At 44.2% G+C, this 26,480-nt stretch overlaps 1 protein-coding gene across 2 annotated transcripts in view; it reads right to left on the reverse strand.

Annotated features, from left to right (window-relative positions):
• mmp24 (matrix metallopeptidase 24) overlaps nt 1–26,480 on the reverse strand; it is a 65,628-nt gene that overhangs the window by 14,415 nt on the left and 24,733 nt on the right. The window contains exons 2-6 of one of the 2 annotated variants that reach the window (XM_040002410.1): nt 23,122–23,270; nt 20,977–21,093; nt 12,831–12,930; nt 11,310–11,514; nt 2,030–2,191 (exon numbers count right to left, since the gene is read on the reverse strand). In XM_040002410.1, coding sequence (XP_039858344.1) covers nt 2,030–2,191; nt 11,310–11,514; nt 12,831–12,930; nt 20,977–21,093; nt 23,122–23,270 — 733 coding nt within the window. Of the gene's footprint in view, nt 1–2,029; nt 2,192–11,309; nt 11,515–12,830; nt 12,931–17,063; nt 18,418–20,976; nt 21,094–23,121; nt 23,271–26,480 lie in introns of those variants that run through there. The other variant, XM_040002412.1, reaches the window with a different exon arrangement.

A 26,480-nucleotide genomic window follows, 5' to 3' on the forward strand; every position in this document is an offset into this window, starting at 1 on the left:
CCTTCAACGCTGACTTCAAATGTCACCTGTGTATCATGACCTTTAATGTGAGGCTCAGTTGTTCTGAGGGCCGAGATAACCTTCTTGCTTTGATTATTAAAGGAAACCAAAGCAAAGAAAAAGAGAAGCGTGATGAAAAAAGCTGCAGATACAGTAGATTTCAGCTACCTGGGTGTTTTGTGAGAGATGGTGCAGATAGAAATGTTCTTATCTTTAACAGAGCAGACGTGTTTCTTTTCCCTGCCTTTTCTTTGTGTCTCTGCATCACAAATAAATGTTACACTACATTACAACAGAAGCTGTCGTGATTACTTCAGCGCAGACAGAAAGCCTGTCAGGAAATGCGCCTGCCGCTGACAGGCCTTCGCTTTTCTTTGTTTACTTAGAAACGTTCAGTGAAACGCGAGGCTTCGCGCCTTTTCTGAAATGCAACACAGCGTCTCTGGTGTAAACACAAAGGGAAAGACTCGCGTTTTCTTTCCAGGCAAAGACGGCTCAGGTCTGCTTATCAGCCGGGCTCTTCTTCACGTTCGAGCTCCGCTGCCGGCCGACGGACGCCGAACACTCCTGCAGCTGCACTCGGGGCTTTTTCAATTAATATTTCATATTCAAGGTTTACTGGTTTTTGTTTTAGCGTGAAGTCACCTGTTCAACCAGTCAGAGGCAGAAAAGAGTCAAAACATCACGTTTTTTGCATTTAACACAGGCAAATTTCTTCAAATGAAAATGTGCAGTGACTTAAAAGAGCCCTCGTTTCAAAGTGAAAAGCTCTAATATGAGCTTCATATATTTTCCTCTTTGCTATAAAATACACACTCTGTCCCGGTTACGGCGTTTGCACAGCACAGACTCAGGATTGACCATGCATCTATAACGTCAGCATCTTCCTTCTGCTTAAGGCATATGCAGGCTTTTCATAAAATGAAATCATAAAAAGTTTAATTATAAAAAGTTTATGAAGCTCATCCTCCTGAAACGTGTCGTAAACCTTTTATTCACCGCAGAGGTTATTTCCTGCGACGATCCAAAACCCTGCGAGAAGCCGCTGGCTGTTTAGAGGAGACGCTGACGTTCAGGTTGCTCATGCTGTGCTCTGTGCTGTGCGTTCTTGCTCAAGGACACGTCGGCAGGGTCAGAGATCAAACACACAATTAGCCACAGCTTCATGCTCAACAAAGATTGTAACCATGATTATTTTGTTCAACGGTGATATTTTTAACTTTACTTTTCAAACACTGTCCATCAAATATTCCATGAAACTCGTATTTATTGCTCCTCACCGACTCTTTGACATTAAACTGATTCCAAACTGCTGCAGGCTGAAGTGTGTAGGAGGATAAACTGGAGCGCCGCAAAGAAAAGAACGAAACGAGAGCGCTCGAGTTTACATTTCGATTCACTGCGCGGTCCTTCTGCTTTTATCTTCACACAATATTTGTGTATTTTGCGTCATCCTGACCCAAAATTGTCCGCGTCAGTACACCGTAAACAGAATGATGTCCTCAGCTGGATACAAAACAGACATCTATGAGAGGAAAGTCTCTTCATTTTTTGAATAATTTGGAATAAGTGTCTTTAATTCAAATTCGATTTTCTTGGCTTTTATTTTGACATTTGTTGAGTTCTACTTCCTGTCTATGTGCTATTAAAAAAGGGAATTGGCTAAAATCAAACCTGGATGGATATTTGGGGGATTTTACTTGTTTCTCACACTTGGAGACAAAACTGACGTCAATGTTTGTTGAATCGTCTGAAAAGCTGAAATAAAGAAGTGACTGAAAATCTTTTGTTCTTCAACTAAAAGGACAAAAACCCAAACTAACGATGTTTCTTTAAACAAATGACTGACTTAAACCCATTCACTCAAGCACCGTTTCTTAAGGACCTTCTCGCTGACATTGACACAAACTTGGCGGTCAGTATCTCGCTCAAGGAGAGCCAGGAATCGAACCACCAACCTTCCGATTAGTAGACGATCTGCTCCACCTCCCGAGCTACAGCCTACACAGAACTAAACCCGAGAGCTCACCGTAGATCTTCTGAATGCCCTGCAGGTCGTCCAGCGGCAGCTTGAAGTTGTGCGTGTCCATGTACTGGTAGAAAGGAGCCATGATGGCACTGGGATCGTTGGAGTGCTCCAAACCCAACGCGTGCCCCAACTCGTGCACCGCCACCAGGAACAAATCGTTACCTGGAAAGAGAGGAAGAGGATTAGAGGGGAGAGGAGCGAGAGGCGACAAAGAGGAGGAGGAAAAAATGATGAGATTAGAGAACGCAAAGCAGAGAAGCAGCATCGCTTTCAACATCACTCACAGCGCCTTAAAAGCTTATTTCAGAAATCAGGTGATAAAACAGAAAACAGGAGCATCTCTGTGCTGCCTGCAGGCCGTCGCTGCCGGTTCATTAAAAGAAAATCAGTTTACTGAGAAAGCCTCAACATCTCCCTCCTGTCTGAATCAGAACAAAGCCTCCCCAGTGTAAACAGCAAAGACCAAAGACGGCGTCAAAGGCGCCGGCAAAGTGAGCTAAAGTTAGCCTGTGATGTGTTGACTCATCAGCTGTGTAATATGAATCTCACATCAAAAGCAGAATTGGCGGCGAATGGAAGCGACTGTCAGGCTGGTGAATCCAAAGCTCCTGTTTCTAAAGTCCACTTCTTCAAAGGCTGCTGCTTGACGGGGATTACTTCCGAGCGCGCCGTACTGTTTGCCTGCAAAATTCACAGAGTTCACAGTCTCACAGAAAGCGACTTTAAATTCATAATCTGCACATGTATAAATAATGTACGGCTGCTTTCGAGACTAAAATACGCTGGAGAACAAGCAAACATGTTGAATTTGGAGCTGGAAGCTATCAGAGTGGAGATGCTCCGCAGTCAGGCTGTTTCATTAATGCTCCTGTGATGACGGGAACGCTGCATGTTTGCTGTGGCACAATGGGCAGTAATATACAGCACTGGATCATCTGCATATAAACTAGTTACAGTGAGATGAAAATGTGAAAACAACCCATGTTCATGCGCACAATTAATGCTCCGCGACATGTTAGAAACCTTATGTGAGTAGATCAAAACTCTGCTTTTTTAATTTGTCCCATTGTGTAGATTTATTTAGTATCTTTTAGTCATAATTAGTTGTCCGTTTGTGTCACTGTTGGTCATTTCAGGCTGTTTTTGGCCTTTTTTATTCCCTTTTTTTATTCACTTTGCATCTTTTACAGCCGTGTTGTCCTCCTGTCATTTCTAAAACTGCTTTTCATGAGTCAGGTGCTAATTAGTCATTACGTGGCCGTTTCACACCTGGGTAGTTGTTTTGGACTTCTTAGTTATCATTAGTTGTGTTACTTTTGGCCATTTTGTGCAGTTTTATGGTCGTTTCACGTAGAACAGTTTATGCACCACAGCAGAACCAGGTGTGGTGCATCCTCACAAAGTCTGCTCAACAATTCATCAGAGCTCACATATGCAGACGTAAATAAACAGGATTTATTCAGATTAAGTACCTGAGGTCCAGGAAGTCTTTGGAAAAAACTGAAGGATGTGATCGAAGCACAAGCTGAGGTTCTGGAAAAAACAGACTTTTCAATAGTTTTCAATTAAATTCAAAGATTTCTATTTTCCAATTAAAGCACCTGATAGCAGCCAGAATAACTGCTCCAGTTCTACAGTTCACGCTGTTACGTGTGCTCTTATCACAACTTATCAAAAGTAAAATTACGAAGGAGAACAGAAGGTCTTGTTTTCCCGGACGTCGTGTATTCATGTGGGGTCTTTATTACAGCCAGACTCTGAGCAGAGATCCAGAGCTGCTGTCATGTGTTTAATGACTTCTGTCTGAATGCGGAGCTCAAATTAATACTTTCCCTCAGCTTTGTAATTGGTTTGACTCCGTTTGAACCAAATTACACAACGTAATTATCTTTTTTCCTTTACCGAGGCCACTCTGTTTGAAGATTATAGCCTCGGTGGCCTGCGCCTGACTTACAGACTAATGGAGATGGAAATGAGCAGACGCCGGCGACCGTTTGTGTCAATCCTTTTATTCATTTTCAGTTCCTCTTTCCGAGGTCTCTTCCAATTCGACTCATTGTTTCCTGTCTCGTTTGTTCTATTCAGGAGAAATGATTTTTACTGACCTATACACTCATCAGCATGTCACCTAAAGTTTAAAACCAGTCATTTTAGAGTCAGTAACGGGTAAAGGGCTTCCTCTACAACTTGTTTTATTTTTTAGAAAAGACTGAAGTGATGTCAGTGCGAAATTTCTGTGTTTCCTGTTGAAGTCTAACAGGGTCCAGTTATATATTTTTATTTCCTGGCAAGTTGCTGTGTTTAACTGAATCCAGTGGTTCTATACAAACTTGCAGCAGCACAGCATTATGGAGAAACAGCCAATCACCCCGTCCACCTCTGGCAGCCATTACAGCGTTTCCTGTTTGACTGAAGAGGAAAACAAACCCTGAATCTCAATTAGAAAACGTGCAGCATTTTCTAAATAAAACCCAGACGTGGCTGAGGACACACTCAGCGACGTATTCACAGATTTTAGCTGGAAGGACCAATATTAGTACGTGCTATTTCTGACAGACCGACAGAAAAGTCACGATCAAGGATGATCAATGAATGATCAAGAATTCTCTGACAGAAACACGTTCACGACTCGAAAGCAGGGAAACTTTCCTGAACTGGCATGCAAGACTTTAGACAGCGAGATATGAAATGAACATAATCGAGTGAAGTTGAAAACGCCAAAGCAACAGAAAGCAAAGCAACAGAGTGGCTCGCTAATGATGACGACGTGCCTGCACATCATCCCTGGTTTGAAATTCGTATTTAGTGCAAGAAGTCAGAGAGCTAACTTATTCAATGCCCAGGAAACACGCCGCATGTAGGTCAAGAAAAACAATGCGATGGTTGCATCAACTCAGACGTCCTTAAAGCTGTACGGTGCATCAGATTAGTGCAGGAAAGTCGCGCAACATGGAAGTGAAATGAAAACATTTTTATCATGAAAATCAGAGAATAATCATGACGAATGAAAGTGATCTTAATACTGAAAAATCATTGTAGCCATAGTCAGAGTCACTCGTGGGGCTGAGAGGATAATTCCAGAAGGACAGTTCCCGGCTTTCTCCAAAACTGAGTCCATCTTTATACAAGTGTTAGACCTGCGATTAAAGCAGTGGTTCTCAAAGTGTGTGGAGTTCTGACAGGTGGAGGTGCGCCCCAAAACAGATTTCCAAAAGCACAGGGGAAGTGTTTCTGGGGAGACAATAACCCGACGGACCAGTTGCAGGAACCAAAACATGCTAGGTAAGTGTGATAGGCTAATAGTTAGGCTAACACACCTCTCATGTTTTCTTTCCTCAAAAAACCGATAGATCCTCCACTTCTTTTAAGTGTCTCTCGGCGCAATTCTTAGCATATTTTGGTTCCTACAACTGGTCCGTCGGGTTATTGTCTCCCCAGAAACATTTCCCTTGTGTTTTGGTAAATCTGTTTTTTCCTATTTCCGTTGTGATTTTGTGCTTTTGCAGCGTTTTTCTTATTGCTGGTGTTTTCTTAAGTTGCAGTCCGTTTGGCCTCTAAGGGCCACCGTAGTTTATTATTGATATAAAGTTGCAGTTCGGCTTTTCTGTCATTGTTTCGTTTAGAAAATGAAAATATTTCTTCCTGCCATGTGGGGAATGATGTAAAAAGTTTGAGAACCACTGGATTAAAGGAACATTGCATGTTTGCTGTGGCCGCTGAGCAGAATGGGCAGTGAAATACAGAACTACATCATCTGCATAGAAACATACAAAACAGTGAGATACAGATTTGACTATTTTATGTTCCAGTGAGAAATGTGAACACTGCATGAATGCTTTAATTTTTGCACCCAGGTTTAAGAAGTACGTGTGGCTACAGAGTAAGGTTGTTACAATATTGGCTTAATCGTCATGCCTCCTGCTGCCGTTACTCTGTACTGTGTTCTTTTATTCACTTTCTCACACCTTCACAGACTCTGGCTCTTCTGTCCTTGTGTGCTGCAGTTTCTTTCATCCCTCTCCTCCTCTCCCTCTTTTTTATCTCCCCCTCTCTCACCACTGCTTTCCTTTTCATCCTCCTCCTCCTCCCGCATCCCTCCAGCAGCTTTTATCTCCCCTCTCTTTCTTCCACTTTGCAGGAAAGATTAAGACGATTTCAGAGCACAAGACGTACACTTCATGTACAACGGCTTGAGGGAATCCCCCTGCGGTCGCTCTCCATTTCTCTGCCCGTCCCCTCGTGGTCGGTCTGCCTTCCCGCGGTGAGGATAACGACTTCTTCTATCACGCTTGCCCCTGCAGTCGTCTGTTCGCCTGTGATAAGACGATGTTTGATATGTCTGTGATGGAACCTGTTTCTCAAGTAGTCCCAGTCTGACGTGTCCACAGAGCCTGCTTTGTTAAACTGGAACCCGTCGAAATGAGTTCATCTTATACCAGCGATCAAAATTACCCGCCAAGAATATTTTTTCCTGTCTGGCAAAAATCATTAACACACTGCACATTTTTCATAAAAACACAATTTATCAACGTTCCCAACTTCTGTCTAGAAATAATGTCCTTTTTGAAATAGTCTTACAATTAGGAGAGGACAGATTTATTTAACCCTCGAGTCATCGCCCATACAATCAAGACCGTAAATCGTAAAAATGGAAGAACATGTCCTCCCCTCGACTTGAGACAGAAACATTAACTGTTGCGTTGGTTAAGCTTTGAAAGCAGAGAGAGCCGCCGTACCCTCTCAGAATCAGCAGACTTTTTATTTACCTTTATATATTTAATGAAACAATGTAACGTTTTAGCTTCATGCAGGAGAAACTGTTACAGTTACAGAACCTCAAAGTTCTTTTCACCTCATTTTTTACGTCTGTTCTGAGCCATCATAAAAAAGCAGAGATGTCCACATGAGATTTTCAGGGCTGAATAACGTTAAGCTAATTTTTAATGCACCAAGAGTCTGAAGAAAAAGTCTGCTTTTCTTCGACCAGCTTTGAGCACCAGTATCATAGGATATATCCCAGTTTCAATAACATGTACCAGTTTAACGTCTATGATGTAGAGCAGGGGTTTCCAACTCCAGGCCTCGAGGGCCGGTGTCCTGCAGGTTTTAGATCTCACCCTGGGTCAACACACCTGAATCACATGATTAGTTCATCACCAGGCCTCTGGAGAACTGAAGACATGTTGAGGAGGTCATTTAGCCATTTGAATCAGCTGTGATGGATCATCTAAAAACTGCAGGACACCGGCCCTCGAATGCCTGGAGTTGGACACCCCTGATGTAGAGGAACAGAAGCAGGCATTGGTACGCTGAACGTTTGATCTGTTTCTGATCATCCACAGCTGAAAACTCTGGGGGGGAAAGTGCATTCTGGGTAAATGCTGAATGCTCATATCACCACGTGGGATAGGTGGCTGTTTAATCAACTGACAGCGTATGAAAGTGTCAGGGACCTGGATCTGAGCGAACCAGGGTCCATGAGCAGTTGTGGACTCATATGATATCGTGTCTTTTCAGCACTGTGCTGCTGTCCTGTTTCCATGCTTGTGTATGTAGAGGCAGGTGTGTGTGTGTGTGTGTGTGCGCGCGTGTGTGGGTGTGGCCGTGACGGGCACCTTCAGGCCTGGTGGGTCCTCAGGACCTCACACACCTGCAGCTGATCAGGAATGTTGGGGGAGCTACATAGGAGTAGCTGAGAGCTCCTCGACGCTGGATCGTTGAGTTAAAGTCCAAGTGAGTGCGTGTCTAAGTGTAGCGTCGTGCTGGTTGTGTATGCCCGCAGGAGTAAGTGTTTGACGGCTGCCTCTGTTGTTTCCTGCAGGAGGAGCGTGGAGCCAAAAAGGGCAGCTACGCACGGGGAGTGCAGAGAGACACGGGAGTAAGAGGGAGCTCACCGGGATTAATTGTGTGCTTGTTATTTACTCCACTGTAAATAAAACGCACAAGAGTCCTGCGTTTGGGTCGTCCACCCCCACGGTCTGCCAGCGCAGCCGTGACAGAAGGTCTTATGTCTGAAGGACCTTATGTTTGCCTCCCTTTGACGACAGCATCATCTTCTAGTTGAGATTCCTTCTGTGTCACAATCATTTTCTAATATGGGATACAGAACGGGAGAAACCAGCCAAAGAGCCAAGAACACCAGCCGTGCACACAATCAGCCGTGCACACAATCAGCCGTGCACACAATCAAGAAGAACCGGACTTTTCAATATTTCCAATGCTCATCTCAACTGTCTGCAAATATCTCTCGAAAATGTAATTTTCTGATGAAAGAACTGTAAATAAGTGGTTTTGCCCCAAATCCTCATCCAGCAACGCTCCTGGCTGTGATGGGAAAAGCCCGCTCAGGGCAGCCGCACATGCTCAGGGTGTGGTGTGCCCAGAAATGATTATTTATCTGTCGGCATCATCAGTGAAAATTCAAAGAAGGGACACAATTTGATATCTTCAAATTAAAATATGAATCTAGAAGTTTTTGTACTGTAGAAAAGATAAAAAAGTAAAAGTTAAAAATGTGACAGGAACAATTAAATCTGTGCAATTTTGCTAATATAAGTAAGTTAAGAATAAAAAAAAAAAATCCGATATGACTGTAAAACTGATCTGGTTGCAGTTTTTTAACAGAGCATAAAACATTTTTTCAGCTGTAAAAATGTCCTGTGGACACGTCTCACACCCACTCGCGATGGTGCGCCTGTAACTGAGGCAACGATTTCTCAGGGCCTCATTAAATATATTGAAGTTATTGCAGGTGTAAACACCCGTTTGCCTCACAGGTCGGCTAACTGCTCCTTCAGGCCGCTGCTGCTGGCTGAAAAGCAGATTCACAGACAGTCTGTGGGATTTACAACAACAGCTACAAACAACTTTTAGCAACTGAAACCAGAAAAGAGCAAATGAAGATCAGGGAATAAAAGTGTGCGTCTGAGTCCTTTACACTTTATAAATACATGTAGTTACACGTAACGCTTCATTCATAAAGTTTTCCTCCCGCCTCTTCGTGGGAACTCGTGCCCTCAGCTCTGTCCTGCAGGAGTCAGCAGGTTAATAATGGAGACCGTCCCTCGTCAGGTTTTAAGCCCAGGTGAAAATGAGGTCCGTTCGTCCTCCCAACGTCCTTCAGAAGCTGATACCGTGAATTAGTTTTCACAGAGTCTGAGAACTTCCCTGTCTCACTATCTCGTCTCTAATCTTTCAATTACTGCGTGTGTGTGTGTGTGTGTGTGTGTGTGTGTGTGTGTGTGTGTGGAGGGATTTTAGAGATAAAGAGGCTTTTTGAGGACGTGCAGAGAGGACCTGTGACCACACAGACACATGCTGAGAGAAGATTCAGCGATTAATCAATAATTTTACCATTTTATGTAAAAACCTGTTCGTCCTGACAAACTGGTGCATTTTCACGGCCGGCTCGACTGCTCTCTGCCTCCATCACAGGTTTGAAACTGATCATTGTTCACTGTTACACGTAAAAGCCAACGTTGTTACAATAGTTTAGTTGCCACAGTTAAACAGTCAGTGTTTGGGTGGATCTGGTTAAGTTTTTGGGGGTAGAAGCTACCAGTTTCATATTAATTTTGCCTAACTACTGCATTCATTCATTTAAAAACACAACAAAAACAATCAAATGTCCAACCTTATCTCTTTAAAATGCTGACGTCTTAGTTGTAAGACGCTTTTCTTCTTCACTCGCTGTTGGTTCAAGTTTAAGCACCTCCTTGGTTGAGGAGTTTGGGTAGAAATCAAACTCCGGGGATTAAAAGTGAAGCCGGCGTCTCAAAGCTTTTATTCAAGGCACTTCCCATCCTTGGCTCTTAATTAGCCATCAGCACAGTGACAGCAAAGAGCGACCACACAAGGAGCTGGTCTTACCATCTGGGCACATTTGGGGATCAATGTGTTGCTCAAGGACGCAGTCGCATTAACATCTCTGACCTCTTTCTAATCTCTTTATGGTTGTTCTTTAATTACATCTTTATAGTTATGATGTTAAAGAGGCACAAAAATCTTTTCTGTTCGTTTTATATCTCGATTGGATCATTTTGTATCTCTTCCAACTCATTTTGTTTCTTTGCACTTTTTTCTGTGTCTGAGTTTATTTCCTTTGGTGCACTTTTGAGTTTCTTTGATGTTTTTCTGAATTTAAAGACATATGATACGATTTCAGTGCAGGCTCATAACTGAATCCGAGCAGTTTCTCTAATGTCCAGTTGAGGCTGGCGGGTCCTGAGTGTCAGTTTCCACAGACCTCCGTGTAAAAATGTCCAAACTTACCTCAGAAATATGTTTTCAGCCTGACACAAAATGCAGCTTTGATCTTTACAGCTAATTTGACTGTGAAACTAATCAAGTTAGAGAACCTGAGCAGATAATGCCAACACCCCCACAATAACCCATCTTTCATATGCAGTCAGTGGGTAACGCGAGCCACATGCTATAAGCACACTGTAATCTAAGATAAAGTAAAAAGCCATTTTCTTTGAATGCTGGACAGCGTCTAAAACATTTAAATAGACTTGGTTTGTTTAGCTGTTTCGTGCATCAGGGGCAGCTGTTCTGCATCACCATCTATAAACAGGTCGAGCTGAGGATCAAACCACAAACCTCGCAATTGATCCGCTCTTCCACCTGAGCCACCGCCGCCTCACATCTATTCTTTATGTTTAATCGTTTGATGTTCAGACCCCTGCTGTCTGCAGAAACAGCGCCTGCAGGAGGAGAATCAGTGGTTTGCTACGTTTATACGCGCGTCTGAATAAAAGTCTTCATTAAAATGAAAGCGTGGACGTGTCCTTGGATGCTTATTTCAGCCTGAAAGAGAAAAAAAGAAACTCGGGCTGTAATGTGGGAACGCAGACTCAGAGCTTCTCTGTCAGAGCTAATTCTCGTTTGTGCTAATCTTTCAAACCAGATTCCTTCTCCCGCTCTATCAGTGCGCCCTCCCCGCATCTCGCTCTCTCTCTGTCAACACGTTAGTTATTCAAGCAGAGGGAATCTGGCACAAGTCATTCGTCAAAGTGAGATAGAAGAAGAAGAAGAAAACTACAAAGTGAAGTGTGTTTTGGCCTCCACTTCTCATCCAGTGACTAAACAGAGCAGCGCTCAGAGATACGGCGCCGACGACTGAGGACATCTTCGCATTCGAGGAATTTAATTTGCAAAAGTTAGTGAAGAAAATAAATGATAATTTAATCCATTAGCTGGTGTTTCATAACCGTCGCTCAGCATGTTTCAGCGGAATCGGCGCGAGCGCCAAGGTCAAAGAGGCAAAGACTCGGCTAACCGTCATGGTTGGCGTTGCCAAGCGTCCAGGGCTCATCGGAGTCAAAGTGCGTGTCTCCTCCGATGCCGGCGCCGGGGAAGTAAGCGTGGGCCAGGAAGCCCCCCTCTCCGTCGAACGGGGAGCTGTCACCGTGGAAACCAGAGGCGAAGAAGATCATGATGTCAGCCTCTTTGCCCTCGTTCTTGATCTCCGAGTACGGCACCTCCTGCGCGGGATCAGAGGAACAAACAAGGAATCAATATTTCAGAAGATAAAAATACTGTGAGTTTCACGCGCTCGTTCAGGCTTCCTCCTCAGAAACGACGGCCTGACTTCTTATTTCATATAAAAATGACAGTGACTGTAATCAGAGCTTTACTCTTTTAACAACATACGTTTCGCTGTGGTGTGTCCAAAAATGGGGGAATCAGCCGTCCGTGCTCAAAGACATCTTCCTTCACTGAAACGTCTTCTGGGCTGATAAACAACAGGATTTCTGCACATCTGTTTCAGCTGAACAGCTGTTTTCAGCAGCTGGACTAAAGCTACCTACGGGTACGTGTTTTTATACCCAGCCATGACGCCACAGTGAGCAACACAGATTATAAACCAGACGACAATATCACAGGTTATTCACTGATTGCTAGAACAGCTCGAGTGCTCGGTCAGTGGGTTTCACCTCGAGGCCACGACGACACTGCTGAAGGTCGCAAACCAAAGCACTACGAAGCTCTTCTGTTTACTACAGCGTCGAAGGATCTTCTGCTCCTTGTGCACTGGAGAAAGGTGAACCTGATCCAGAAACCAAACTATCGATTGATGGAAAGAGTCATAACAGCAGCTCTTGTTTCACCTGTATGTTATTGTGTCTGCTGTGGTGTTTAGAATTTACTGACATATTTTCCGTTGTTTGGGAGACAGACACTATCTCTACTTTCAAGATTAGGCTTCAAACTTTCCTTTTTGCTAAAGCTTATAGTTAGGGCTGGATTCCCATGATGCACTGGGTGTTTCTTCTTCACTCACCATGTACACCTCTCTGCATTTAATCATTAGTTATTATTCGTCATTGTGTCTCTTCCACAGTGTATGTTTTGTCCCGTCTTCCTCCCGTCACCACCGACAGCAGACGGACGCCTGGTTCTTCTGGAGGTTTCTTCCTGTTAAAGGAGTTTTTCTTTCCCACTGTTGCCAAGTGCTTGTGCACAAGGGGTCGTCTGATGTTGGGTTTTCTCTGTTATTGTACTGTATAGTATCGAGATGATTAACGAACACAGAGCATGAGAAGAACGGGTTTAGAATAATAAAAAACTCCCCATTAACCGATGTAATATTTAGCTTTTTTTAAAGGTTACATGGAGGAGTGCAGTGTGTGTGTGCGATGTAACCTCTCTGTCCAAAGCAGATTTCTCCCAAGCTTTGACTTTTTTTTGAGTCGTTCCCTTACAGCATTAAGTGCCTCGAGGCGACTGTTGTGATCGGGCGCTACATATGTTCCAGCTTTCGACCTGTATGACTCAGGCGTGTATCTGGACGTCTCACCTGGAAGGAGAGCGGCGTGACGGCCTGCCACACATTGAAGGCTTGTCGAATCGCTCTCTGGGTGTCCTTCTCTCCAACTTTGGGGGTGAAGTTGGATATGCTGCGAGAAAGAAAAAGACGCCACAGTTCAAATAAACAGCGTGTTCCCACATTCACTGTGAGGTGAGCAGAGGTCAGTGAGTGCGGCTGTGATGATTGTGTTGCCTGTAAAACCTGTGAGAACACACAACATGTGCAAGGAAGCATCGGCTAAAACAACAACGACAATAAAAAGTGTCTTTGTTGATGCAAAGATCCAGACCTGTACACGCTTTAGTGAAATCAGCGGATTAGGATTCAGTGTTAGTCAACGAGCAGCGCGGTTGGCACGACGGCTGATGCGTGTTCGGCTGGAAGAGACGAACGAGGCAGAAAGGTCATTATAGAGTAATTGCAGGAGACGATGTGCCACCCATAGCTACTCTGCTGCTGCGAGAGAGAGGATGGGAGGTATATCATTACATGTTTTATCACTCACTTCACTGTCACTGGAAACACTTTCATGTAGCGTCTTTAAAAGCAGCCTTTTAAACCTTTGCTGTCACCTTCCAACCCTGTCGGAGGAGACGGGAGAGCGAGTCGAGGACGAGGGAGCGTTAGAGGACAGATGGGAGTAATTGGCAGAGACAGAGAGGGTGGAGGATGGAAAAGAAAAGCCAGGACAGGAGAGGGAGAGCAAGGAAAAAACACGGCGGGATAAAACAGCGAAGCGGGCGGCTGAGTTCATTTCACACAATCTGTCTCTCGACGGGGGAGCAAAGGCTTTGTTCCCGACCAGAAACATGCATTACGGAAATAAATATCAGCACATTTACACAGTTGCTGTAACTCAACATTCATTCATGAGCACAGCAGCTTCCTGATGTGAGAAAAATAAGTCCAGCTGGCAAAGAAATAGAAATGTTTATAGCACTTTACAGGTAGTCCCTGGAAATGGATTAAAAGTTGTTGTGAGCTGTGATGGAGTGAATAAAAAACGTCTCCAACGATCTAGACGACAGATGCAGATCGAGACTCGATGAGACGCCAAAAACGAGTTTATTTCACCGCTGAATGCAGCTGGTCATGAGTCATGCTATGGTGCTTCGCTGGCACGTCCCTCAAACCAAACAAGCCCCTCAAAACTGGACTAATGCCCTTTGACCCCCATCTACTCCATAAACACAGGCTCCAGAGAGCTTCTCCTACAGCTGATGGGCCTCCACCTGAATCCTGACTCCACGATGGGGAGTCATCATGAATCCCTGTTCCCTCTCCAAGGCCTAAATACCTTGGGAGATCCAACCAGGGGAAAGATGCCCTCAGCAACGTAGCTGCTTGGGTCAGAACCATACACCACGTTAGGGTGGAGCTTCATGGGGCGGCAATTCTTTGGATTCACAATTAGTTGCTACCCCAAGTGGAGGAGTTCAGGTATCTCTGGGTCTTCGTCCGTGTGTCGGGGAGAGTGCAGACTGGTTTGCTGTGACAGCGAGGCTGTAGTACAGAGAGACGTGAGCACGAAGCTGTCAGCTAGCTACGTCGCCACGCCCACCTGTGAGCACGATCTGTGGGTAGCGACTGAAAGAATAAGATGGAGCAGAAATGAGCTTCCTGTCACAGGTGTGTGGGCGCCTCGTTAGAGATTCAGGAGGAGCTTTAAGCTGTGCTCCATATTTCACATGGACAGGATCCACCTCAGTGCTTCAGTATCTGCTGTGGCTGCACCCAAACACCTCCTTGTTGGTATGTTTTGGGCGTGTCCAACCAGCAGTCCACCCACGCTGAAAAGGTTATGAGTGAGGAACACGAGAAAGAGAACGCACTGGAGGCAGACAGTAAAATCCAAATCCTTTATCCAGGCAGAGGTCACACACAAGCAATCAGTGAGTGAAGCAAACAAATCCAGCGAGGGGAAGACAAAAAGATCTAAAGCACACCCAAAGGTCACACAGGAGGAAACCGAAGATTAAAGACTGGAAAAAACACAAAGACACAAAACTAGAAGCCTGGAAAACTTGACTTGGATTATTTAACATGTCATCGAATTTAATAAAATCGTAGAAACCCAAGGGACACACAAACACATGCACAATCCAAACTGAAGGGAAGACTGGACTATGGACTAATCAGGGAAACAGGAGGGCAACGAGATCCAGAGGGAACACCGAGGACCAGCAAACTCTAATAGAAACAGACTCAAAGGATTAAGGAAATCTATAGAAATCAAAACAGAGATAACACCCAGACTGAGAGAACCTTCTCATCAACGAGAATATATTAGAATTAAACTCCAACAAACCTGAAAAACCTTGAGAACAAACTGCGAGTGGTGACAGGAGGAGGCGGGCGGGGACAGGTACGTCCTGCCCCTGCAGCCCACACCTGATAAGCTTCAGCTATCGTGTACGCAGCAGCCTGCACAGATGGGGCCTCCTCCATCAGGTTAATGTATGAAAACTCAAACAACTGGAATTTTACTGACTGATCATCTGCAATATGTCATCAGAATCACATCGTTTGGAAACATCATTAATAAACATATATTATAGCAAAGTTTGTGCTTCTTCATTTTTTGGTTTGGTGTTCAGAATGAATTCAAAATGAGGTCAGATAACAGGAAATGAATCGTGTGGACAGTGACGGCTGTGACAGCAGCTCACTGCGAGTTACATAAAGTTCATCTTCACTGAAACCAGATCAGAAAACAAAACAAGATCAACCTGGATCGTTGTGCTGGAGCTGAAGTGAGCTGCTCTTTGAACACATGAAAGAGAATCAACGATCAGCTCATCCGAGAAATCATTTTAACGACTCAGTAATAATTGTTCAAGGAAATCTCCAAACATGACGAGCGAACATCTCGTTTCTCTTGGTTCTTGGAGTTTTTTGACCAACATTTAAAAGGTGCAGTTGATTAATCAATATTAAAAATAATCATTAGTTGCAGCTCTATTAGTGCAACAACATGATAATATCATATAAGATCTGTTTGAAGTGGACAGAAGCACGTCTGAGGAGATTTTACTGCATTTCATAACTGTGCCTGCAAATCCTCTACGAAGTTTATTTATAAATCCAACTCCCACCCTAAAGCCTGGTGATTAGTGTGTGTGTGTGTGTGTGTGTGTGTGTCAGACAGACAGCCAGGTAGCAGTTGTCTGATTTGAGTAAATGGTGTGTAACGTTACAGCAGTGAAACTGGCCAAATGACCTGTGGCCAAAACACACAGATGGTATACTGTCTGACACACACGCACACACACACGCACGCACGCACGCACACACACACGTACGTCTAGCACTCGGTTGGATATGCAGACACTGTAGTCTCACACATTTAATGCATTTCGATAATGAAATGTGCTGCACAGATTTCAGGTAATGGGCGAGAAAAAGAGGAAATCAGAGGAGATGACTCCAGGAGTTCTTTGGAGAATCGGAAACTGAATCCTTAAAAGGGAAAAACCCAAATCGACAATGCTGACAGGTCACTATAGTTTGCAATTAACAATTTCTTCCCACAGGGTGGGGGCTCTCTCACGGCTCACTTACGGTTTGGGCGCCCTGTCAGCCAGTGGCGCTGGACAACTAATGAATTATAAACACAGAACCGTAACATCAGATTTTTATCCACCATGCAGAAACATCTGGAAACATCTGATTGGCACCAGCTTCATTTTTCAACATGACAATGATCCCAAACACACGGCCTGTGCCATAAAAGCATACCAATATATAAAACACACAGTGGAACACTGTCAGTCATGGATTGGCCTCCACAGAGCCCGGACCTCAACACTCCTGAAGCAGAAGCTGAAACACCCCAAGGAGAGCTTTGGATGTCCCTCAGAATGCCTGGAGAGCTATTCCCAAATATACTTAAAGACATTCCTGTTTTACCAGCAGGATATAAAGGAATGAGGCATCTGCATAGTACTGCATGTCCACTCTGAAATCATCTGTGTTTACAGCCTCTATTTTAAACATATCCTTAACATATTTCTTTCCTACAGCCAATACTTTCCTCCATCATCCACAACATTTTTAAGACGTAGGCGAGCATTAGCATTAGCATTAGCTGCAGGACGATGCAAGTTACTGAACCAGGTAAAATAATTTTAGCTAGTTAGCTTAGCTTTAGCACAATTTGCAAACACCAAAGAGAAGATTAGGCACAAAAATGATTTTCATTTGGAATAATTTAATATCTACCTGCTGATGGTGCAAAGTGAGGAGGATAAATCCTGAAGGGAGCATGAATATGTGTGCTGCGAAAACATCTTATGTCACAGTGAAAGGGATGAGCCGTGTGGAGGAAAGTAAAGGAGGGTCCAAGCAGGCACTCGTTGAGGTGCCAAGGAGTTTTATTATAAAAATAAGACACAAGTAGAAGATGGCAAACAGAACTAAAGCTAAACTATACTGGAAAAAACTAAACTACTAAACATGAACATGAACAAGGGTGAGCGGAAGCACATGAAGGTTGATAGCAGACACACACAGCTGATTCACAGGAGATAAGCAGACGGACCAGCGACTACAACACAAGAAGACACGACTAAATACACACAGGTGGGGAACACAGCGGGAAGTGATTGACGAGACGAGGCAAGGGAGGCAAAATAAGACACGGACTTTCACAATAAAACAGGAAACAAGAAACCATTACACAAAGACGCAGACTAGACACAGAACTAAACCTACACTAAACACAAACCTAAGAACTAATCTCTTGTTATAATAATAACAGTAACCAACAAAGCACCACAAGAGAATGAGAAAAGAATCCATAATGCGAAATCACACCAAACATCTGACCACATGTTGAATTCTGAAGGGATCCGTCCTTTAGAGGAGCTTTAACATCTTTATCTGATCGCAATCCATCGCTGAGCTCAGTCGGAGCAGCTCTAAATGCAGTTATTCTCTTCTTTTGTTTCTGTCCTTTGATTGACTTTTAATGAATTTGCTTAGTTGCAGAGGCATCGGCATAAAAGGGGAAACATCATTCTTCTGAGTGCTCTCTCAACTTGCTTTGGCCTTCACTTGTATTTTCTTCTTCTTTCCAGCCTTCTCGACTCTTCTTAATATCCGCCTTCTGCACGGAGGCTTTACTGGAAATTTTCACTTGGAGATGCAAAGTTGCATAATCCTGCAGCTACAGTATCGAACAGCGGGTGTGATTACACGCAGCCCTGAAATTCCTCTTAATGCAGAGCAGAGGCAGAAAAAATCCTCCTGTCTGAGCTCATCGCTGTCACTCAGGTAAGCGCACTGAACGGCAACCACCTTCAGATCGTATTGTTTTGATGCAGCATGTGAGCCGGGTATGTGTTGGATACACACAGAGCAAAATAAGGTTAGGAGCACACTGTGTGGGAGCTGCTGCTACTCTCTGGAGTTGTTGTGTAGATGTACACGTATGCTGAGTTTCCAAAAGCAGCTCCTCTGGATGATTCACCGCCTTAAATCTAAACCTTTAGCGTTTATTATTAATCTCTGTCTCTCGTCCACAGCATGTCTTTATCCTGTCTTCCTTCTCTCACCCCAACCAATCACAGCAGATGGCCCCGCCCCTCCCTGAGCCTGGTTCTGTCGGAGGTTTCTTCCTGTTAAAAGGGAGTTTTTCCTTCCCACTGTCGCCAAAGTGCTTGCTCATAGGGGGTCATATGATTGTTGTTTTTTTCTCTGTATGTATTATTGTAGGGTCGACCTTAGAATATGAAGCACCTTGAGGTGACTGTTGTTGTGATTTGACCCTGGATAAATAACATTTTCTTTTTAGCTACAATGAAGAGTAAAATCTCACTAAGTGCTTGGAACATCTTACAGTTTTATCTGAGCTAAAATTCCTGCTACAGTGGCTCAGTCAGCCTGACATCTTCAGATCAATGCATAAATACAAATGAGTCTGGAACCGCTCAGTTCATTTCTCACATTCAAAGGGCTGCAAACCAGAATCTCTCTGGAACAGACAGACCTGTAACCAGCGTTAGCTTCTTCATCGTTCTTCTCAACACAGATTTTAAGAGCAGTTTTGTCTCCTTCAGAGAAACTATCCTGTAATTCTGTGTGTGGGATGGAAACGTTCTGCAGTCCGAATGAAAACAACAAGTTCGTGATACTCGGGTTTTAGCAAAGGGCTGCTCACATTCAACCTGCAGAGCTGCAAAGATCATTCATAGTTTCTCCGGTTCCAGTTAATGAAGCATTGGAAGCTTAAGCTCAGCTCCTGCACTTTCAGTGAACCAGAAGGTACGCCCATAATTCATGCAAAGGATCCTGGATGTGACAGTAAGGTGGCCCGAAGCGCAGCTTGGCAGGTGAACACGAATACTGCATGGACCGTAAATGATGGAGCACAACCAGCCTAAACACTGGCTCCATATCACAGAGTGTGAGTGGAAGAGGAGGAGGCTGGTCTGGCTCTGGAGATGGGCCGGTGCCTCGGAAGAAGAACAATCGAGTTAGAAATGATTGGAGCAAACGGCTCGAGCGACGGCAGCCGAGCTGAAGACAACACTGCGAGAATGCGACAGTGGATAACAGGTGAAACACGAGGAGGCCCGAGCAGACTCAGATGCAGTAAGGGGTAACCGGATAGCGCCGATCGCACGCTGTGGGTTTTATGTAACGTTGTAGAGTGGATCCCAGTAAAGCAGCAGAACTGGGATGGGCCCAGAGTCTCGCGGGAGCTGCGTAATTTACATTAGACCTATAAAACTCTGAGTGGGATGGTGTGGAGAGACGGGGGTGGAGGAAAAGCAAGAGGAGGCTGAAAGGAGATTCAAACATCTAAATAAGAAACTGTTTGATCTCAGATGTTGAAGCAGGAGAAGAACAGAATTAAACAAAGACGTGGAAAATTTCAGCGAGAGGAAGAAAAGCAGCGACGATAAATTTAACCAGAAGGAAACGAGAACACACGATACGACAAAACCAACCAGAGATATAAATAATGTTCACACAGAGGTGCTGGAAAATGACAGAGAAACAAGGATTTCTACAAAGAGATACCGAAAGGGAACTCGTGGTGGATGAAGGTGGAGCTATCAGGAGGCTGCTGCTCGCATCACACTTCAAATCAAAATGGAGGATGCTGTGATGTCACTGAGACTTACAGGAAGGACTGCATTAAAGCTCTGCAGAAACCCTTTCTACTGAAACATGAGAGGGAAAAAAGGTTCATCCTGGACTCACGAGTGCCGCTCATCGAGCGGAACCACAGAGTTCTGGAGTATTTGGAAAGTCGTAGCAGATAACAGTGAATGCTGAACACTAAATGAGCTCAACGAGAGAGAACGAGACACTAACTGTTGCTGTCCTCCACGACAAGCTAAACCTGGTGCTATGCTTCTCCTCTCGTGGCCCCTGATAAATACACAAATACAAACTAACCACAGCCCCATTCAATAAGGAACATTTTGCTTTTAACAGTTACGACGAGGCAGTTTATTAAAAACGGCCACAAACAGTTAAAGTTCCCTAAAAAAGGATTTTTGTTCCCCAGAGCTGAAACTAGAAAGAGAGAATGGAAACGAGGCGTTCAGGGCAGCAGTGTTTACTTACTGTTGGTCATTTTTACCAAGAAACTGTGGAAATACACAAGTACTGTTTCAGTTTGATTCGTGGCACTGAAGCTGGATTTGAATTTGAGAGAGACGCAGTCGGGGAACAAGAAGCAGAGAGAACTAAAGTAGGAGACAAAGAGAGAGACGGGAGAGAGAAAAAGTGGGCAGGAGCTGGGATGCGTTCAGAGTCCCGTGGGACGGCTCTAATCTGCATTAGACCCACATTACACGGCCGAGCTGCTGGTTGGATCACACAGCCGAGGGTTTTACCGTACGTCCATAAAGAAATAAAGACGGAGAGATGTGAGTGGGTGGATGTAATGTATGGATACGTGATGTGTTCAGGGTACCCTGGGACGCAGCTGGTTTACATTAAGCCCAGGCTGGGAGAGAAAGAAGGAGGATGAAGATGGAAACAGAGAATTAAGAAAAAGAAGCACTCACTCAGCATCCCATCAACATGTGTCGGCCTCTTTAATAGCCGTGTTAGCTCAGAGCGCTCAGTTACTGCCATCTTAGAGCTCATTATGGGAAATGAAGTCAGGTATGCACACCTGTACGAGATCCTTTTATCTCTCCACTTCTGTCCCGTCAGCGCGTAGCGTTTGTTCCTCTGCCGCCGGCTGGTGTGAGGATGATCTGGGACGCCACAGCGAGGTCTCCTCATCCACCTGAACACAACAGCAAAATGTTAGTGTTTTGGCACAGACTGGGTGGTTTCAGCTGAACAACAATTTCAGTGAACCGTGTTTATTCGAAGCAGCTTTGTTTTTAGGGGAGACACAGCTGGAGATGGTTATGAATTAGTTTTGCATTTGCAGTTACAGGACCAACTAAACGATCTCATGTCTGCCAATCATCAGAGCCATTTTTAGTTTCTCTTAGCTGTTCATTATTCACCAAAGCAGCGCACCACTGCCGGCAGTTTCACATATTTGCTTTGACACAAGAATGGATTTCACTGTACGCCTGAACCTGGGTGCTTTCACATGTTGATGTAAACTACGTGCAAACTGTGAGGCCATTTAAAAGTACTTTTGGTAATGAAACTACAGAATTGATCTAAAACTGTTATCACCAGGGGGCAACCGAGTGTGCTGAGATATTTTCGAATGTTTGCTGACGCTCTGGTTACCAACTTCTCCTTAGGAAGCTTTGCTTTTTCCCATCAGAAATAAGAATGACATACAGGATGTGCTCGGAAGCTCCCGGGACACAGTTTTTATGCTGATGTTAAGTGTAGAGGACGTTTGGAAGCAGTTATCGAGCTGGGAGAGCGTTGGTGACTTTTAGGCACCCGCCTCTCGTGCTGCTCAGCGCTTTAACTCTGTAACATTTAGAGCTGATCACTGAATATCGGGGAGTGATAAGACTGATAATCTCTGAGTTTAATGGAGATGCAAGATCTTCCAAAGAACTCTTGGAACATAACGACAGCCATTAGATTTCTGCTAAAACGTTTTAAAAAGCAGACTGTTGAAGACGATGTGAGGATGAGCAGCACCCACAGGAAGCAGATTCACTTGTGGAGAGCAGTTTGTGTGCTGAAGCAGAGGAAACACATTTAAATTGAAAGCAGTGAGGCTGATTGCTTCTGGGTGGATTAAGTGTCTGTGAAATGTCAAAAGGGGGTCAACGCTCAGCTTCGCAGAGCTCCTCGGATTCTTTAAATCATTGTTTTGAATTTCTGGCTCACGCTTTACATTCTGCTTCAGTCGTATCGTTTTCACAGCGTCGTTTCAGTGTCTTCAAAAACATCTGAAGAACAGCTTCAGACGACGCGCTCAGCAGCAAACAGCAGGCGGACGCCGTCAGAGACAAGCTAGTAAATGCAGAGCAGCTAGAGAGGCTCAGGTTAGCAAAAACAGAAGAGTGTAACACTTTAAACTGGTTACACTGGTGGGTGGTCACGTTAGCGATCAGAAAATGAAGCTTCTCTGTTTCTCCTTAAGTGGAAATATTCAACGCTAAATGTAAGTGTGGTCCATCGTTTGGAGATCACCGCTACAGACACACCAAAGTCAAGCAGCATAGCTCACAGGCAGTGGGTGCTGCCCCTCAGTAGGTTTCTGGAAGCTGGCCAATCAGAACACAGCAGGCTTTCATGGAGCAGAGCCTTAAAGGCGCAGGAGCTACTGTTTTGTTTCAGGTAGAGGATGAAGTGAGGAGCACCAAAACCCAGATTAACCAAAAGTATTTTTTTGGACTGTGAATAAAAATAAAGTTTCACTTATTGAGAAATGAGCAAAGTTGCAAAGAAATAATATCATGTAGTATAATATAGTGTGTGTCGTTTGTGTGTTAGCCATACAAAAGGAACATTTACACAGTTATTTAAAGTATTGATACAATATTTACTGATTATTGAATACACATGATCATGACAGCTTTTCTGAACAGTGCCAAGAGATGAAAACTGACTAACGGGATTGTCAGATTTCTCTCTCGCTGCCTGTGAACACGCCTTCCCCCCTTTCCTCGTCCTTCGTGTTTGACCAACAGTAGCAGATTTTCCAACAGCACCGAAGGCTATTAAATCTACCTCCGACTGATCTGGTATGGAAATCTCATTTTTTATGATACGCATGTTTGATTTGGCCAAGATGTTACACCACATGCCCTTCATGATGCAACGGTCCCCGCCTGCACGAGGAGTGCCCTGCCTTTCCCACTTTTACGGAAACGTCCCGATTACTCACTCGATAGTCGTCTCATCCAACACTCCCGTCACAGGGATGCCGTAGAAGCGCTGCATGGCGGCCACGGCAGACTGCATGGCCTTCTCCTGCCGCAGGTCTGATGTCCGAACGTCGTGAGGCAGCAGGTAGCCGTAGTTCTTCAGCCACGTCTGAGAGAAACACGGACAGAAGAGGTCGGTTACACAGGACTAACCTGCTAGACAGTAGAGCCACAACAGACTTACTGTAGATCCTTCCTAATTCTCAATTATAGAAACATAATAAATATACATCATAGACTTCTCTAGAGTCCATATGCACAATAGAAAGCTGTGGTAGTGTCCATGGTGCTGAACCGCAGGCCAAATGTAACCAGGTCGTGTAACTTAAAGACAAAGGTGTGCTAATTATTTTGTCATGTTGGTTGCCTTGGACACACACGTTTATAAAATAATTGCAGACAGCTGAATGTGACATTTCTTTGAGTTTCATGATGTCAGCGCAGCACCGCCCGCAGCACCGCCCCTCCCCACCTTCCCACCAATAAGCTGACAGCTGCCATTTGGATTCAAATCCACGCTCCTTGCAGGGTCTCGCAGGTCTCCCTCTGACCTGCTGAGGAAACCTTTGATCATAACAATATAACCCTTCAAATATTACAAAACAGGCTGTGCTTACAGCCCCAGAGAACAATCGCACATTAAAGTTTCCCTCAGCGTTCAAGTAATTCAACAATAACTCCTGCACATCAGCAGGTTTGCAGCAACATGCAGCTGCCAATAGCTGGTTCAGTTTTTACATCAAGTTTCATGTTCCTGTGGCCTCAAAACACCACAATTTATTGGAACAATAGTTCAAAACACAGAAAAAAGGTGTAACGAGTAGGCGGACAAAAAAGATTCAGGGTGAGTGAAAAGAAGACATTGAACATGTCGGAGAGAAACTGGGGAGCCAGTTCCTCCGAATCCCAGAAAATCGAATTCACACCGATCCAAAATCGATGCTGAATCCACAGTTTTCCTCGGATGAGTCTTATTACGTCGTATTTTTCATTTAGCAGCCGCCTGTCTCTTTAATGTGACATAACACAATCTCACAAGCCTCCGGAGGGAGAGCGAGGAAAGGCAGAGAGGAAGGCGGGTAAATGAAGAGGAGAGAAGAAGAAAAGATGGAAAAATAAAAAGGAGGCTGTTGAAAGAGCGAACAGCAGCACGGAGAGATAAGAGGCAGAAGGTTTCAGAGGGAGAGGACACGAGAGGTGGGTGAGGTAATGAGGGGGGAGGCTGAGCTGTTCTCTACAGTAGGTCATTAATAATTCAGAGCGAGGCAGCCTCTCCCAGCAAGTCCGGGCCCAGAAAAGCGAACGCCTGCCCGACCACAGCTTTCCAACACCGAGGGAATTTATGGAAGCCCGTTTCCCCCAACGAAGACGCGTCGAGCAGGAAAACACGACTAAGATGTTACATTAAAGTCAGTCAAGATAAAACCCGAGTGTGAAAAACACGACGTTTGACCAACGTTAATTTAAGATTATTGAACCACTCATGAGACAGATTAGGGAACATTTTTCCATAAAAGGGAGAATCGTGAGATTTCAGTTCAATTATTTTATTTATATAGCATCAAATCATAACACATACCACATGATGCTTAAATTACAATATTTGCAATTAAACAAAGCACGTGAGGTCATTGTTTAAGCCAATAAGTCAACACAATGAATTATTAGGTGACGCTGAAGAGATTAAAACCACAAGATTTCGAGGAAAGAGTCAGAAATATGATAGAATAAGTGAAACTGATGTGGCAAAGATAAAGATTTAAAACACTATAAACATAATAAACAGAAGTAGAGATAAAAAAAATCTAAATTTGTAAACATAACTTTAAATAATGGTTTTATTTATCAAATAACATTTTAAAGAGTTAAATTAGTGCAGCTAGTTTAACATATCCTGAAAGCACAGATGCTCTTCCATATTTCTAGTCTGAACAGAGGAAACACGAGTCAGCATGAGCGTGTCTTTCTTGTATTATAATCAATCATTTTACTGGACAGCTAATTGCTGTTGATGCTCACATGAGTTTAGATTTGAGATGCAGGGTTTCTGATGTGAGAGCTGGTCTGTAACTCCGCTGTTTAGCTAACTTATTTAGACTCTGTGCCGATCTGCTTTTAATCCAAAGTGTAAATGTAGACACCAAGTGCCACATGGTCCATGAGCTGAGAGGAAACTGACTGCTTACAATCCAATTAAAAGCTCCCCTGCAATAAATCTGTGGCGATGACAACTTCCACTGCAACAAAACATCTAAATCTGATTCATGTGATTTCATCCTGTCCCATCTGCTCAGGCAATAAAAAACAGAAACATATCTGAGCTCCGGGCAACAAACACGAACTCTCTTACAGCATCTGGCAGGCCTACGTTTCACTGTGAGAAGGAAACGAGTCAGTAAGGAGCAGCGTGCACGCTAAACTCTGCAATTACAGACACAACGAGAACAACGAGCCCGTTCGGTTTGTGAGGACCGGGAAATATTTCCAGGCCTCTGAAACAAACGTGAGCCCTAAAGCTGTGATTCACTCGTCGTACACCTCTTTGAAGGCTGGTCACCTGTAGGAGCTCCAAGCTCTGGTTGCCTAGGTGACCTAATTGATTTATTACCAGGTCAAATGTCAATCAACATATACATTTATTTGTAGCCGCTTCAGTCGCTCGTATGGAAGTTGAGAAATGCTTAGCTTGAATCCCGCTCGGTTCACCCTCGTCGTTACTTCACAGTCGTGGGTAGCTGCAGGTCAGGAGGTGCAGCAGGTCGTCTACTAACGGTAAGGTTGGTGGTTCGATCCCTGGTTGCTGTGCGTGCCAAAGATACTGAGGTCTAAGTTTCTCTCTGATGGTTCCATCAGAGTGTTTGATGTTAGACTGAAAGCACTCAGGCGCAGAAAAAAGCGAATGAGTCATGTTGTAAAAAAGCACTTTGAGAGCTCAAGTAGAGCCGGTGCGTTTATTTTCTGTTCCAGTGTTTGCATCGCTCAAAGACAAATGTGAAGCAAAGTTTTCCTTTGGTTAAGCTATTAAAGAAAATCTCTAAACCATCAGCAGCTACCAGAAGTGGAGGATAAAGTAATTATTTTTGCTGAGCATGAAAGCAAAGCTGTCGATTTACAAACTAATCGATCTCTTACCCTCATTTACGGTCACAAACTGAGGGTTAGACTGCAGCACCCACGAGCTGGACCTGGATAAGCCACAGGATGACCTGATGGATGAGATCAGCCTATCCACGACACGCGGTTAGTCACTAATATGTCATCCATTGCAGGAGCAGCTGGAAACAGGGTCAGTACATCCAGAATTAACCAGCCGCTAGAG

The sequence above is a fragment of the Simochromis diagramma genome, unplaced genomic scaffold (assembly GCF_900408965.1).
Source record: "Simochromis diagramma unplaced genomic scaffold, fSimDia1.1 OVJJ01000438.1, whole genome shotgun sequence".
NCBI lineage: Eukaryota > Metazoa > Chordata > Actinopteri > Cichliformes > Cichlidae > Simochromis > Simochromis diagramma.